This window comes from Corvus kubaryi, unplaced genomic scaffold (assembly GCF_017639235.1).
Source record: "Corvus kubaryi isolate FWS band 111438036 unplaced genomic scaffold, C.kubaryi_AGA036_p1.0 66, whole genome shotgun sequence".
Taxonomy (NCBI): domain Eukaryota; kingdom Metazoa; phylum Chordata; class Aves; order Passeriformes; family Corvidae; genus Corvus; species Corvus kubaryi.
In genome coordinates, this window is record NW_024582054.1 from 30693143 (window position 1) to 30709389 (window position 16247).

Here is a 16247-nt window from a genome sequence, read left to right on the forward strand (position 1 = left end):
GCATCATCTGGGGCACACTTGCCTCAGAAGAAAGAAATGAACTTTTCGGTTTTCAAGTTAGTTACTTTGCAAAGTAAAGGCCCTGAAAACAAGGGCATTTGGTGGGGGGGACACAGTGGAGTCTGCCAGAGGTGACTGTGCACCAATGTTCTGTATTCAGGACTCTTGTTTTGAGCATGGACAGGATGTAAGACAAAAGCCAGCTCTTGCCAAGCCCTCTGCATGGATATAATGCCACAGGAAGGGACAGGTCTGTAAACTCCCGGAGCGCTGGACTGGCAGCTGGACCCAAACACAGCTGTCACCATCCCACTTATCTTCCCACAAAAAGGGGGCAGAGCAATTCCCTGCTTTCAACTGGCTTTGCTGATTAACCACTGGGGGGAGGGGGGTGGTGGAAATAGAGGAAAAGCTGTCAACCTGATCAAGGCCTGAAATGTAGGAATCCCACATCACAGGCATATTTCCCAGTCCTCTTTGTAGGAGTCAAGATAAGGGAAACCATCCTGTCAGTACTGAGCCCAGCCACTTCAAGGGGTTGTGAGCCACAGGATGTATTCCTCTTGGTACTCTTGCTACAGGTTTAGAAGCAAAGCCAGCCATAAAGCTGAAGGGGTTTTTTTCTGCTGTGTTCTCCCAGACATCCGTGCATGTGTCCCTTCCACAGGCACTGATGGAAACCTCCTACCCGACGGCATCACTGTGACACAGAGCACAGCTTGACTTTAGGACAGCCTGCATTTATTTTTTAAATGGAATTGCATGCGATAAATTAGGATTTTCCCATTTACACACAACAAGAAAAAGGATGTGGTAAGACTGATCCAAGCACTTAACAGAAACCTTCCTTCTTCGGTGCAGAGCTCCAAGCAGCTGGACAGAGACTGGTGCAGAAGAGCCTGCCTTTGTAGGGAAGTGCTTAAACATGTGTTTAATTCCCACTGAGGTCAACAGGACTCAGGGATCACAGGAATTGCCAGACTGAATCAGAACATTGGTCCACCTAGTTCAGCATCCTGCCTCTGTCAGTGGGCAACCAGAAACACATGATAGCAAGATGGAGGAACTCTGCAGCTGGGAGATAATTTGCCTCTTTCCCACACACAAGATGTCATTTTGATCTCCAGAAGTGAGATCTGATTTGCGGAGGTTTAATATTCCTTTCAAACGTTCAACCATCACTGCACAAGTTCAACTGCCTTGTTATCTACCACAGGAAACAAGACTGAGAAGAAGCTCAAGAGGTCAACCAAAAGGTCCTCAAGAAGGAAGATCAAGAGCCAGTTGCTTTGCTGAGCCTGAGCCTCCTGCAACTTCATGTGAGAATAAAAAAAAAAAATTCCTTATAGTATTACAGAATGTGCCCAACTTCAAATTCAAGAGAGCATCTCTTTGATCTAGGTTTAAGCAAACAATTAAGTGTTTTTTCCTGGATCAGGGCCAAATACCTCAAGTGCCAAAGTGTCCTGTATTGGTGTTCAGAATGTAGAGGAGCATTTCTGAGGCACGGAAAGGGAAGCACAGGGTTTGAGTGGGTGGTGAGCACATAAGTAACTCACCTAAGGAAGCAATCCAGTTACCAGCTTGCTCCATGCCAGCTGCTCCATTAGAAGCCCAACAGCTGATGCCCTTTAAGCCCCCATTTAGCAAGGTTTAAAAGAGTATGTTCCCAATTTAGCTCCTGCAGCTTCTGGTTGTGTCACGGTTCCCGTCAAGGACCAGCATGGGGTAATCACCTCCCTGGTGCTCTCCCATGCAGTGCGGACCACACATGGCAAGAGGAAACCAATCCTTGGCACCAGGAATAGAGAACACTTGACAACAGCCTACAAAGCCACCAATGGGACACTGCTGTGCATCCCTGTGGTTTGCCCAGCTTCAGACAGACTGCAATTTTGAAACAGTTCACAAAACCCAAAAAATTACAGGCACTTGTGGTTTTTTTTGGGCAACAGAGGAAGTCTCCATGCTGCCTGCACTGGTGGATCACATCCAGGGCCAACCTGAAGCCTTCTCCCCTGAGCTGTACTTAGCCTCCATCCCGTTTTCCAGACACCAACATCCCACAGCACAACAGCTCTATCTTGCAGACGCACCTCTCATTAAAGCACATGCCACAAGTTGGGGTTTTTTCTTTACTAAAAGCTAACTCATATTTAAAGCACTCCTCAAATCTCACATTTTCTCACACTACTTGGCTGTCAGACCCCACTAAGGTTCTGCTGATACTGCACATCTTTCAGGTGATCCCCATCCTTGCTTGTGTTCACCTCAATTTACATTACAACAAAGCTGAGTGTTACTAAGCAGGTTTCAGGAAGGCCTGGATTACTTTCCATATGCCATCAACTCTTTTGGGCACTAGTCTTCCCATTTCCTGGTGCTGGCTCAAGTGAAAAGGAGAGGGAGAGCCCAGCACAACCTCAGCCATACCCTGAGCCCAGCTGTAGCTGCAGGAGACCATCCTCCACATGATCTGGTGCATCTACACATACCATCACATCCCACAGAATAAATCCCCCTGTCTCAGGGCTTGGGTGCTCATGCATCCCACACACCACACCACGGAGCTGGCAAGTTCAGCCCTCCAACAAGTGATTTTGAAATGGTGGAACACATGGCTGCCAAAACCTCCTTCCTCCCAACCACCAGGACGGCAGTTCCTCAGCTCACACCCATCCCATCTGTTCAACATGTCCCAGTGCCACTGGGGGAGAGGCTGTGGGCAGAAATCATCCATCAACACAGCGCTGAAGTCTGCTAATGGAAAGGCCAAGAGATTTGGGATTGTTCAGCCTGGAGGAGAGGAGGCTCTGGGGTGACCTCATTGCAGCCTTCCAGTACCTGAAGGGAGACTACCACAAATCTGAAGAGGGACTGTTTACAAGGGTATGTAGCGACAGGACAAGGGGAAACAGATCCAAAATGAAAGAGAATAGGTTTAGATGAGTTATTCGGAAGAAATTCTTCCCTGTGAGGGTGGGGACACCCTGGAACAGGTTGCCCAGAGAAGCTGTGGCTGCTCCATCCCTAGAAGTGTTCAAGGCCAGGCTGGATGGGGCTTGGAGCAACCTGGTCTGGTGGAAGGTGTCCCTGCCCATGGCAGGGGGTTGGATGAGGTGATCTTTAAGGTCCCTTCCAACCCAAACCAGTCTGTGATTCTGTGACAGGGTGGCCAATGCAGGAGCCTCTCATGCCTCCCATCTTTGGTGCAAGAGGATATAAGCCATCAGAGACATTTTCCCAGCTCATGTTTTTCATTCTGGCCAGTTTCCTATAGGACATATATTTTCTTTCTGGGCACAGAGAGCATTTTACAAAACAAAGCCATTCTAGACCATTAAACAGACTCAGGCTTTTAAAAGCCTCTAATCTCTGGTAAAGCAACAACCACCATGAATGGTTCAAATGTCCAAATACTGCTATAAAAGCAGACAAGTAATTGCTCAGTGAAGGGAGTTTCCACATCCGTGGCTAAACTCTGACATCTGTAACTATGGGGTATTTACTGTGTCTGCCTATGTGCAAAACTTAACTACAAAGTTCAACACTAAAAAGCCTCTTCCCCTTTCCCTCCTCTCCACTCCCGCCAAACACGTGTTCATAGCAGTGGAAATTATACATGCAGCAGGAGAAGAGAATAAATAACCCACCAAGTCATCTGAGGACATGTGCAAGCACCAGCACATCCTCACCCACTCAGCAGCCTTTAACACCATCCCACCTGCCCCCTGAGCTTACCTGATCCTGCTCTTCCTAGGCAGAGATCTCCCCTTTCCCCCCCGCCCTAATTTGTATTCCAGGGGGTTATGTCAGGTATATCTCTTGCAGTGGTGGCATAACTACAGCAGGAAAACAAGAGGAAGAGCTGCAGGATGAAGTGGTGTGCTTGGAACTATTTGACTCAAGTAGTTAAAGCTTGTCAGATCTCATCTATTGGAAATCAATCTCACTGTTGTGCTATCGACCCCTGCTGTAACAGCAGCACAGCAAAGGTCAGCCAGGTACCTCCTCACAAATGACAATTCTTAGTAGTGTTACACTCCCATATGCACCAGTGGCATTTTTCTTTGGAAGAAATAAAGATATTCAAAAAAGAAAAGTAAAAAGCCTTAAATCAATACTGTTAATAGGTAAAAACTTAATTAAGCCTTTTTTTGTCAGTACCAGGAGCAGTATACACTTATCATTCCCTGGGAGCACTGCAAGCAAGCTCCCCTTGAACTGAGACACAACCACTGAGCTTACTGGACTGTAAAAATCAAGACAGTGGATTGAGAGACCCCTCACCTCCTGCAAGCACTGCAGCACTGAAAAACAATCTCAGATCATGCTAAATGATCATCTACCCCATGCCCTAACAGTGAGTAGTAGTGGATGTTTTAGGAAAAGAATACATAAATCAGGTCAAGTTAATGAATTCAGCCCCCCACCCCCTCCAGGCATCAGTATGTAGGTGTTCTCTCAATATTTACCTAACAGTGGGCTTCCTCACATCTACTAAATGTAAACTGAGGCTAAACCAAGATGTTTACTTCCCTGGCTGGAAAACATGTCAGTTATGACAAAAATCCCTTACTAAGGTTTTGCATCTTTTAAGCAGAAGTTTTATCACCATAATCCTGTGGATGGTCAAAACCATGGGAAGCCTTGCTAATTAAAATGTTACAAACACAACACACCATTGAAGAAGAAGCTGACAGCCTGACTCTGAAAAGGGAAAAGGATTTCTTCCTTTCTTCCTGTTCTGCTTCCCTAATACAGTGCTGCAGAGTAGAAGCCTAATCTTTCCTATTACAAAGCTTTTCTTCAGTTCCCCTCAAACATTAAGCTGGATGCACAAATCAGCCAGGTGGAAAACAGCCACCTCCACAAAGATCACATTAACCACACGGAGTTTCTCTCCCAGCAGAAGTTGCTCCTTCTGCTGCTTTTGCCAGTCTGTGCACGATCTGGTCTCTGCACTCTGGTTCCGATCCCAGGAGAGGCTCCTTGCAAAGCAAACACGTGGCACATCAAACACAGGCTGGGACTTATGTTTGATCCAGCTGCTGCTTTGCCCTGAAACTGGATAAAGATTTGAAGATCAGAGAAAGAGCCAGCTAGGGCTAGGGCTGGCAGCACTATGCTGTCTTCCAGGACTTCACAGAGAGTCATGCTAATGGGCAGCTCATCTTTTAAGATGCCAACCTGTCAATATTGTCCAAAAGAGTAAGAAGGAACAATGATGCTCTGAATCTAAAAAACACTTTTTCCGCTCATGAGTGTGAAACAGCACTATCAGCAGTCTTGGAAATGCAAACATGTAATCATCCCTGCATCACATCAGACACAACTGTGCACTGGAGGTGAGGCCTCTGTTTCTCGTCCAAGTGCTGAAGCAGGGCAGATCCATCTTCCTTGTTTTCTTGCCAGATCTAGGACATAAATTCATCTCAGCTCTCAGTGATTAACAACATTTGAGGACTGAAGCTGAAGGATGATGTTTCAGTGTGGCAGCAGTGAGAACAGGATCAATGAAGTTCACCCAACAATACTGGTGAGCATGACAGTGTTCAGCTATTGCTACAAAAGCCCACCACAGGCTTCTTTCTAGAATTACACAATGATGCCAGAGCTCTGGTGGTACCAGTAGGTAACACAGAAAAGCACCTTTTGAGGGGCTCAGTTTTCTTCAGTCTCTTGGCTACAGCAGTGCCAAGGGCAGCAGGACAGCTCTGCAGAGCTGGAGTGACCAGTGTGGGGCTGCTGGGAGCATCCACACCTGCAGGAGGGGAGATGGCTGCAAAGCCAAGGGTACAGCCTAGTGCTGGGGCTGAGGCAGCTGCTTTTTATCTGTTTGCATAAATTCTGTGAGAACATGAGAGAGCAGGAAGAAGGCAGCTTGAGAACCTCTAAAACAAGTATTCTGCTGCCTCTTCAAGTCTCCCGACCAGTTATGAACTCCATACAGGTTATTCTGCATAGAACTTTAACCCCAACTGCCACAGAGGTTTTCAGACATGCACAGAGCAGCTTTTCCACATCTGCTCTTCCATGAATTTTCTTGGAAAAGTTTTTTTTTTCCCTAGGAAAAGTTGTTTTTAGACATTTGCTTGTGGATGTTGACATCTCTAAAGCAAGACACCACAGCATGTTGCACAAGGCTGAAAAATGGGAATGGAAAAGCCTTTCTACTCATTTTTATAGTGAGTAACCTTACCATTCCATCTCTGCAAGTTTGTGCATTCATTTGCAAAACCTCAGGATGTATCTGTTTGCCAGAGAGACCAAACTTGGGCAACAATGGCAAAGAACTGTCTCAGCTTGCACAGAGAGGAGATTCCAGGAGAGAAGGATTTTATTTAAAAATTAGAAGAGGGATTTGAGAGAGACAGGAGAAACCTGAGCACTGAACTGAGGCCATCAGAGCCCCAGACTGGCACTGTGACCGGAATGCCACCTCGTATCTGTCCCTTACCCAGCAGGACACAGTTTCAGAAAGCAAAATAAATTAGTCTGGTCATATTCCAGACAGGTGCTTCCCTCTGGCTGTAGCTGAACATGGTCTTCCAGCAGAAGTACAGTCAAAAAGCCACCTCAGCCCCACTGTTCCCTCCTCACAATGGAGCCCCCTCCCTGCCATTTCGGACCTACCAGCATTCAATTGCTCCATAACCCACTCCTGTCACACTGACCTACATAAAAACAGGCAAAAAAATTAAAAAACCAAACCCCAAAACACTTCTTACTGCATGGCTCATTAGAGCCTTAACAAACTGATTCCTCTCCCTCCTCCCCTCACTGTTACAATCATTACTATTTCCTTGTGCTTAGGCAAGCGAATTTCCATTGTAAAACCTCCTGTTAGTCCTTCCCACTTACTAAACTCAAGAGAAAAACGTTGAGATGTGATTTACTAGGGAAGGAAACCATTTAAATACATTATTCATTAAAAACAGGAAAATAAAACTAACAAAGCAACTTTGATCTTTGCCATGATTAATTCATGCACCAGAAGCCCTCTGGTTTAGAAGGTCTCAAACCCCGCTGGCTACAGAGCAGAAGTAGCAGTAACAAAGTGACAGCATTTGTAAGTCAAAGCTCCCACCACTTGTGCAAAATCCTCGAGAAAAGCAGAATTGGTAGCAGGGAGATCCTGAACCCTCCCTCGGGACTCCTGCGTGTCACAACCATCAGCAGCTCACATGCTCGTGGGTGGTTCCATAGCAGGGATCACAACTCGCTCTGAGGAGGTCCTGCCCACACAGGGAAGCACGAGATCCAAGTCAAACCTATTTTTAACCAAGTGCAGTTTAAAGCTATTTTTAAAGTGGATGCTCTGGGGACATCCCCCTTTTGGGGCATGGGGAAGTCGGTTGCTTTGGTATTGAAACAAGGGTGTCCATACAAGGTCGGGCAATCAACTAAATCTGCTTAAAACTCACACCTTTATGTTCAGGCACTGTCATTTTCTGGAGACACAGGTTTAACATCAATCTTAAAGAAAGGAGGAGCAGGAGAACAGTTCTTTATGGAACACAAAGACACACAAATCAGGATGAACCAAAATCCAGTTGAAATGGGAATAACAAGCAGCTTGTGTCCATAGCGTCCCAAAGTTTTGCAGCATCTCCATAAATAGTAACCACATTTCTCAACACAGTAGCCATCCCTAGAACGACATCTCAAGCCTTCCTCACCAAGGGCACTGCACCTCTCCACAAGAAAGCAAACTGTATCCCGAAGCACAACTGGAATCTAGACAGGAACAAGGTAACTGGGAAAGCTAATACAACAGGACAAATTAAACATTCCCCTTTTTCTCCCACTGGGGCCTCCAACTGCTGCCATGAGATGCCTCAGCTTTTCCCCAGACCCTGGAGGTGCACTGGGGCTCACCAGGCAGGATGACCAACACCTGAATCACCACCCTGCAACACCTGGATCCTCCTGGTGGACTGGTCACCTCACAGCTGCTGGTCTGGCAGCAAACTCAGCTCTGATCACACAGCTGACCCTGGAACTTTTGAGCTCTCCAAGTGGCAGCTTGCTAACGAGTCCTCTAATTGCAACAGCCTTAAAAAGCAGGTTGTTTACCATGTTGCTCTCCCACGCAGGTTCCCACACACCATGGGCTGAGTAAGACACTGCCGCAGCAAAGCATCTGTCAAGAAAAATAAATTCAGCCTCTTGTATTCCCAGCTCATTGGGAAGAGCTCTGCCAAGAAGCAGCACCTCTTCTCATCAACACATCCCCACCTAGGCAATGCAGCAAGGAAATACTCACTGCTCAGGCTGGGGATTGCACAATCCATCCTGAAACTTCTGCAGATGGCAGGGACCATGAGTGCTCTTCCCCTCCCAGTGCCAGGGGATTATTGTGATTTCCCAAAGGGATTTCCTAAGGGTTGCAGGCCAGGAGTGGCACCTTCAGGAAATGCAGCTGTCCCCAACAGCTTCCCAGCAGCTAACACAGCCAGACCTGATCTCTCCCCCTTCCCCATCTCCTCCCAAATGTGGTTTTCACCCTGCAATACATATTTCTCCATTTCTGAAATACATCTCTGGGATATCAAAAGCAGATGTCCCAAATTCAGACAAATACAGCTTTAAAAATGCTGGCTGCCACATGGAGAGGGTGTTGCTTACCTTGGCTCAGGATCATAGAATCATAAAGGTTGGAAAAGACCTCCAACATCCTCGAGTCCAACCTTTGACCAAACACATTGTCAACTAAACCATGGCACAGAGTACCACATCCAGTTATTTCTTGAGCACTTCTCGGGATGGGGACTCTACCACCTGCTTGGGCAGACTGGTTTCAGCAGCTCCATAATGTGACACCCTTCAATTTCTTTCTCCCAAATGGGTGGCCCTTTCCAGCAGGTCTAAGAGCAGTAGCAGTAAGTCATATCCTGCCTCCCCGTGGCCTCTCCCATCCCACTCCTCTCAATTTACAAACAAGCAGAGGTGGGTGAGAAAGAAGAAAATCACTTTCTCCAACAGCTTGTGAGAGACACCTAAAACCTGTAACTCTCTTTGTCTTTTTTCCCAGGCCTTTAATGGGGAAGAAATTATCCAAGAGGGAATTTATTTAGGCTCAAATGACAGGAGATGAAAGCCAGCCTGTGGTTTGATGGTCACAAGAGCCCTTGCACAGGTTTAAGCAGTCCTCCCCACACACAGCACCCTGCCTTCCTTCCAGCACTCCCTTCCACACTGCCATTTTCCAGCCAGAACATGGGACACAGGGATTTCTCTGCCATGGCCCTCACGTGCAAGTTGTCATCAGCCCTTCAGGATGCAGCACTGGACCCTTTCCCTGAAAGATTTGTTTTGCCCATTTCACCTCCCATTCACAAGTGAAATACAGAACCCAGAGTCAATGCAAGTAAAAACAGGTGTAGGACTAAACTGAGGCCCTGGATTCCCCCCTCACTACCTAAGAACTCTGAGCTGGGCAAGCTGGACAAGAAACATTTTTCTGCCTTCATCCTTGCTGACCTGCAAGTGTGACCTGCAAGTTTGTACTGTGAACTATAGGAAAGACACGTTTTAGACACAAAAATTCAGCACTGGCTGACTTTCGGGAGTTTGATTTTCTAGTGACATCCTTCAAATGAAAAGGTTTCTGGCTTTAAGGCAATTTCCTACATTTTATAAACAAAGGAAACTATCACTGGAAGCAAGTTCATCTGCTGGAACTGGAGCAGTCTTCCCGGTCCTGGCTCAGCAGCAAGGCTGCGGTTTTGAGTGCACAGCTCCGGGGGAGAGGAGAGAACTAACACGGGAACGAACACACACTTCCCAGGAAAGGATTGTGCTCTGCTGTGTGGATCTGTGCTAGCGACATGCTCAACAGGTCTGGCAGCTAGACGGCAGAAAAGAGCTGAGATTCTGGGATTAGAAACAGTTCCAGACTCTAGCAAGAAACAGGCTTTGATGGTCACAGCTATGCTGCTGCAGCCTTTCCTTGTCCCCTGCAGCTCCTCTACAATCCCTCTGTCCATTTTCTCCTCCTCCCACCTCCTTTAACCTTTTGGGCCTCTTTAAGCTATTTCTTCCTGACGACTCCTGCCCACACCCATCCACCACCACTCCCCCGACCAGTCTCCTTCTATCTCTCCTTATACTCCTCATCTCTGTCCTTGCAGACCCTTATGGCTCCATTTCTTCTCAAAACAACTTTTCCATTGTTTCCACCACTCAGTGCCCTTGCCCCTTGTCTCAGCAGATGGGGCAAGGAGAGCAGGACACCTGCTCAGCCAGACCTCCTGCCTTCCTCCCTCCTCTACACCACTGCTGGACCTCCCACTCCTGCCACCCTGCAGCACCCAGGCCAGGGCTGAGCTCAGTCAGGGAGAATTCTGGCTTAAAAACCAATCACAGCCCTGCTCCAATTTCCCAGTCCAGACAGCTGGTGCAGAACTGGCCCCACTCAAGGCAGCCCCAGGGAAACCCAGGAGCATCCTTTTCAGACAGATTTACCCTCAATTATGAAACTGCCTCAATCTCTTATCTGCAACCACCAGCAGTGCTGGCAGTGCCAGGAGCAGCAGCCACCAAGGTGGGAACCTGCTCAGTGCAGGTGGTGTCCATAGCACTCCAAGCCATGGTGATGGCATGCAGTTTATCCCACATCACAAATGAGCAGATTTTCCCCAAAGACAGCAGACAGGGACAGCAGAAGCTTTCATCCCTCCCTCTCTTGCCTCTGCCAAGCTTGAGGTCACCCTGGCCAAGCAACATCAGGATCTCTTTGCTCTAAGCTCTATTTTGATTCAGCATTTCATTCTGGAAAACAAACAGAATCACTGCTGCTGAAACACTCCAGGAAACAAAAACAGCTGGCACTGAAGAGCAGGAAACTCATTATTTTATGCTGTGCATGGTCTGGAACAACCTAAAACAGGGATGTATAAATTGAAAGTGTGAGTATTCATCTCCTAAAGCACAACTAGAAGATGAGCTCTTCTTCCTACCAGCTCCATGCCAGCTCACCTAATGCTGAAGACCCTGTTCTGCCCTTTGCTATTTGGGACACACTGCCCTCCTCCAGTGAGGTGCAGGACTGAACTGCACAATGCCCTCACCATGCAGCAGACTGATGCTGCTGGTCCTCCTCATGTCTGCAGAGCCAGAGGGAACCTTGGGTCTCCCCAGAAGCACTAAAGATGCCTGAATAACTCCCAGGTAAATTCAGGTAATTAAACACTGTGGCACAACAGCATCTGGTTCCCTCCAGGTGATACGGACTTCTGGATGCCGGACAGACTGGGCTGCCAGGCACCCAGACACAAGGAAAATCCTTGACTGCAGTGGTACCACGTAAATCAGGAGTCTCCTCCAGCAGCCAGAGTTGAGAGACTTGGATATAAAATGGGGTACAGTCTAATTTGATAGTTGGTGGAGCTGAAGTTATATGTATTTATAATTATATACATAACAAAACAAACAGCATGGTTTTATTGGTATTTTTTTTCCTCCAGTTTCTGGTACAGATTTCCAGAGTGACCCTTGGTAAAGCACTGGGGGTTTTGGACAGCCATTTGCCTATTTCATCAGCCAGGCACCTCACAAACTGTGGTCTAGAGAAACTCAGGCACAGCCATGAGGTGTGCTAGTGTACAGGGCAACCCCCTTCATCCCAGTCCAGGGTATCATCCAGGTGTCCTCAACCACACTGGGTCCAGAGAGGGATGGCCATGAAACAGCCATCAGAGTGCAGCAATCAGGGCTGTGCCAGCACCCCTGGATCCCAGCACCCACCTCCTACAGCTTCATGTTCATCTCCTTCCATCCCACACTCATCATCCTGCCCCACTGCAGCCCAAACACCGGCTCCAGCACAGCCCTGTCCTCCAAGCCCAAGCAGGTTTAAGCTCCTCTGGGAGCTACTGTCACCTCTTCCGGGAATCACATTAAAATAAAGCAAAGAAACCTCTGTTCCTCATTACAGCCAGGAACACTGAAATCCCAGGGCTGATTGCAAGCTTGCATATTTATCTCTAGGTTTCAGAGCCCAGACAAAACACAGTCCACTGAGGAAGCGAAGTTAACCCTGACACTGCTGCTTGTTGCGTTTTTACAGTCCCTGAATATCTCTGCAGTTGGCAGATCTTGGCAAGTCACAAATTACTGACAAAAACCTCTTGGCATTAGACACACTGCAATAGCTGTGGGGCTCCCATGCATCATTTTCTGAGAAATAAAAGTAGCCTTGTGGGTATGTAGCAGGCTGGGGTGCTGTTCTCCTCCTGGCTCTGCATTACAGTCCCTCTATAAACACCAAGCAAATCATTTCCCAGGGTCTGGCTCTTCCTGCTAGCAGGAATAAACAGCTTTGTTTGTTTGCCTTCCTGTTGAAATCCTTTTTCCCTGTGAAAATTCAGAATTTACCAAACTTGCCTTGTCTTTTTTTTTTTTTTTTTTTTATGGAAGAGAGGCATATGTGAGATATCAGAGTGCCAGGGTGCAAGAATACTTGGGTTCTCTCCTCAGTATTTACACATGAAATGCAATGTATACATTTTGAAAGTTTCACTTTGAAATACAAAAAAAATAAACTCCTGGAGGCTTCAGGACAAATAGAGAGCTGCCCTTGCTCCCACTGGCTTGGCTGATAAACATCTGTTGGGGTAGAGTGTGACCTCCAGGAGAGCAACACCTGCTCAGGACTTCAAGATCAGCCTCTGGAAACCTTCTGTTTTTAAACCTGACATTCATTTTTTCACCTGACTGACATCTTTCAGCAAGGGTGGGGATCCACTGAAGTTCACCTGCCTGCCACACAGAGATGCACAGCATCTGTGGATTACACTCCTGGTCCCTGCAAGGGCTCAATCTTCTCAGGGCACACTTAGGGCATATTTTCTCCCCCATGGGACTCAAAACTGTTCTGACCTATCTCCATCTGAAAATGCAGAGCTGAACCAACACGGAGTGGATCTGGAAATCCCTTGCCTACAGCACACAGGTGTGACAAGCATAAAGCACTGGAAAAAGTGCAAACATTGGAAAAATATACAAGAGTGTAGAAATACATGTCTCCTGCTGGTCTCTGCCACATAAGACTTTGGACTAGACATTAAAGACTTCCATGTCCTCAGACTGTGAACCAAAGACAGCAGAACTTACTTTATCTTACTCTGCACTGATATGGCCTGTTTAGAACCAGGAGGTTTTTTAGGTGGTGCCTACTACAAGCTTTAAAACTCTTCTTGAGCCAGTAAACCAAAAGAGAAGAGTGGCCCAACGAAACAGGAGATGAGAACAGGGCATTTTTTTATTCCTGGTTCCTAGTTTCCAGTATTTATTCCCTTATCTACAAAAGATGGGCTGAAAGCAGTCGTTACTGCAGTTTACAGAGGACTGGTAAAACTCTTCTTCCTCCCTGTTATGCAAGAGCCTGAAAACAGATCTGTCAATAGAAATTTTATGGGGCTGAGAAGCTACATAATAGTGCAGAGCAAGGATCTCCTTAGCACAATACCTATGCACCACTGCAGAGCTTTTGTGGCACCTGTCTCAGAAAATGTTATTTCTTAAAAAACACTTTGTTTTTGTTAGAAAAATGTATTCTAAGAAAAATGACAGCAAAAGACCAAGAGTCTTGATGTTTGAGAACAAACCATTCTGATGTGCCAGCTGCAAAACAGAGAAACATTTCCTGGCCTAGAAGCAGGTTTAGGCTTCCTGAACCTGCTTCTTAGGTTATCCATAGGTAAGCAGGTTCAGCTTCCCCCCTTGGGGGGAGTGGAACTAGATGATCCTTAAGGTCCCATCCAATATGATTCTATGACTCCTTGCTGCTGCAAACCCTACCAACATGAAATATTTAACACTGGGTGCTATATCTGCTCTACCAACTCACTTGGCTTTTCGATATTCTCGTTGTTCTATTTCTTGCCCAGAACTCGAATTTGTCATTGTCTTTACTGACACTGAAAGAAAAGAAACAACCATTACTTACCTCACAACGACAAAATTAAAACTGAACTTCATGCCAGAATTATCACTTTGAGTGACAATGTGAAAAAAAAAAATAATTAAAAAAAGGCAAATTGCAAGAGTTCAAAGCACTAAAATAGAAGCACTCTGTTTTCTACAGGGTTTGCTTCATTCATTAATTCAGCCAACTACTTCATTTGTATTAATTTAATTAGCTTTGCTCAGAATTAAATAGAGCAAACAGAAAGAGAGGTGGCAAACTGAGGGCACACAGCACACCTTGCAGGCAAAGCAGAGAGGGGACTGGGCTGGCTCTGGGACTCCAGTGCTGCAAGGAGAGAGGTTCAATCCATCCAAACACACACCTGGGGCCTCTCAGTGTCCAGCCTGACCTTGCTGCAGCCAAACAGCCTGGCCCAGACACCATCACCAGCTCTTGGGTATCTCTTCTAACTTCTCACAGGGGTCCAGAAGCACCAACCACAGAGTGGTTCACCCACACTCACTGCAAGGCTTTTATTTCAAATCAATCATACCCTGCCCAAGAAGAGTTGACTCATGATTTGCCCTTTCACAGCTGAAACCAGTGTTCAGTGGGAAAAAGCAACAAGCAGGTCTGAATTCATGTCACCAGCTGAGCAACACCCTCTGGGGCACCCCAAGAGTAGTACAGATTTTAGAGAGCAATAAAGCAGATTTTTTTCCCTTTAAAGAAGGCCTGCAAGAGTTGAGATCTTGTGGATTATCTCAAAGATCTGGGCACACACACAGGATCACACGGAAGGAGGGAAGCAGGACTCTCTGGGTTCTGTCAAACCACAGCTCTTGCAGTCCCCAGGGCTGGGCAGAGCTTGGTGTGGCCCCACACACTGCACCCTGCTCCTGTTCCCAGCTCCTCAGCTGACAATGTGCCTCACATCCACGGATGGGGCACATCCACAGCAAAAACACACCTCAGAGAAGGCACATTCATTATTTTTAAGGGAGCAGAGGCAAGGAGACACAAACAGAGACAGAGAGAGGTAAGAAATGCTAAAGACACCCTTGGGGGGAAAAAAATCATATTTATTTCCAGAGTAAAAAGAATAAGGAAGTTTTTAAAAGGAATCATAATTTTGATGACTTGAAAAAAAAATCCTATTATCAGGCAGGGTGAAATAAAGAAAACCCAGAAAAGAGTAAATAAATTCATTTGAGAAGGGGCAGGAAATCAATCCCTAAGCAATGCCTGAAGTCTAGCAGGCAGAAGTTAGTCCTCACCTTCTTTATAAAACAGCCTGGACTGAAACAGCTCTTGGGCCAGTGAGGGAGTTGGCTGGGGAAGATGCTTCCCTCCACCCCAGCTGGGTGCCAGGGCCACCAGGACCCAAGGATGTGTCACCCTTGGGGAGCTCAGGACTTGGACTTGGCTGATCCTTGTGGATCCCTTCCAACTCAGAGCATTCTGTGATTTCTGTGAGAGGTAATCTCCTCCCAAGGTAAAGAGATTTTCATTTTAATTTTGTACTGGTTGCTTTACACAGGAAATGTCAGCTGAATGAGGGGAGTTAATATAATCAGATACAGCTTAGCCAGCAAGTATATCCAAGCAGAGAAAATAAAGAGAGGCAGGTATAATTTCTCTAGACCTCCCTCACTTCCTATTGCTCTGTTGCTTTCTTTTTCTGAAAAACTACATGTATTTTTAACACATCACACAGGCAGGTCTCCCTGCCTCAGAACAGCAGGGTAGCACTGATGGACACAAGAGCCATACAGGAACCTGCAAAGAACTGACCTCTTCCCAGCTGTATGTTTCCTATAGTGCCCTCACATCCTCATCAGTCCTCAAATGCCTCTGGCAGACTCACAGGAGTGACACCCTGCTCCCCCATCCCTGCTGTAGGTGAGCAGAACCGAATTTCCATTTTGGTCAGAAGAGCTTTCAATCAAACCAAAAAACCCCCACTCCTAAAGGTAAAGTCCAAGCACCACCAGCACTGCCTATTTTGGGTAAGCAGTTGAAGACAACAAAACAGGACAGTCTCAGGTGGGCCTAAAAACCCAGTCTTTACTGTTTGGTTGGAGTTTTTCGGGTTTTGCTAGTTTTTCTTCTTCCCCCTCCTATTTCCTTCCCACTTTTTGGACTTTTACTTTACTGGAGGTAGACAACGGTGCCTGAGACCCCGTGAATTTGGCTATTCCCATAAACAAAACAACTAGCTAGGCATAAGAAGTCATAGGGAGCAGGGAGGATGCAGCAGTTGCTGCCCTCCAGATCAGAGGAACAAGTGGGAAGCCGCTTTTTGAGCTTTCAAGCGGTGAATTATTCTCAG

General features: G+C 46.6%; 1 protein-coding gene across 3 annotated transcripts in view; it reads right to left on the reverse strand.

Annotated features, from left to right (window-relative positions):
• The window catches only part of PRKCH (protein kinase C eta), a 113904-nt gene that overhangs the window by 69195 nt on the left and 28462 nt on the right, over nt 1–16247 (reverse strand). Inside the window, exon 3 of one of the 3 annotated variants that reach the window (XM_042047246.1) lies at nt 8080–8146. The exons of the other annotated variants lie outside the window; for them this stretch is intronic. Within the exon in view, the coding sequence (XP_041903180.1) occupies nt 8080–8146 (67 nt within the window). The remainder of the gene's footprint in view (nt 1–8079; nt 8147–16247) is intronic. 3 annotated transcript variants of the gene reach the window in all.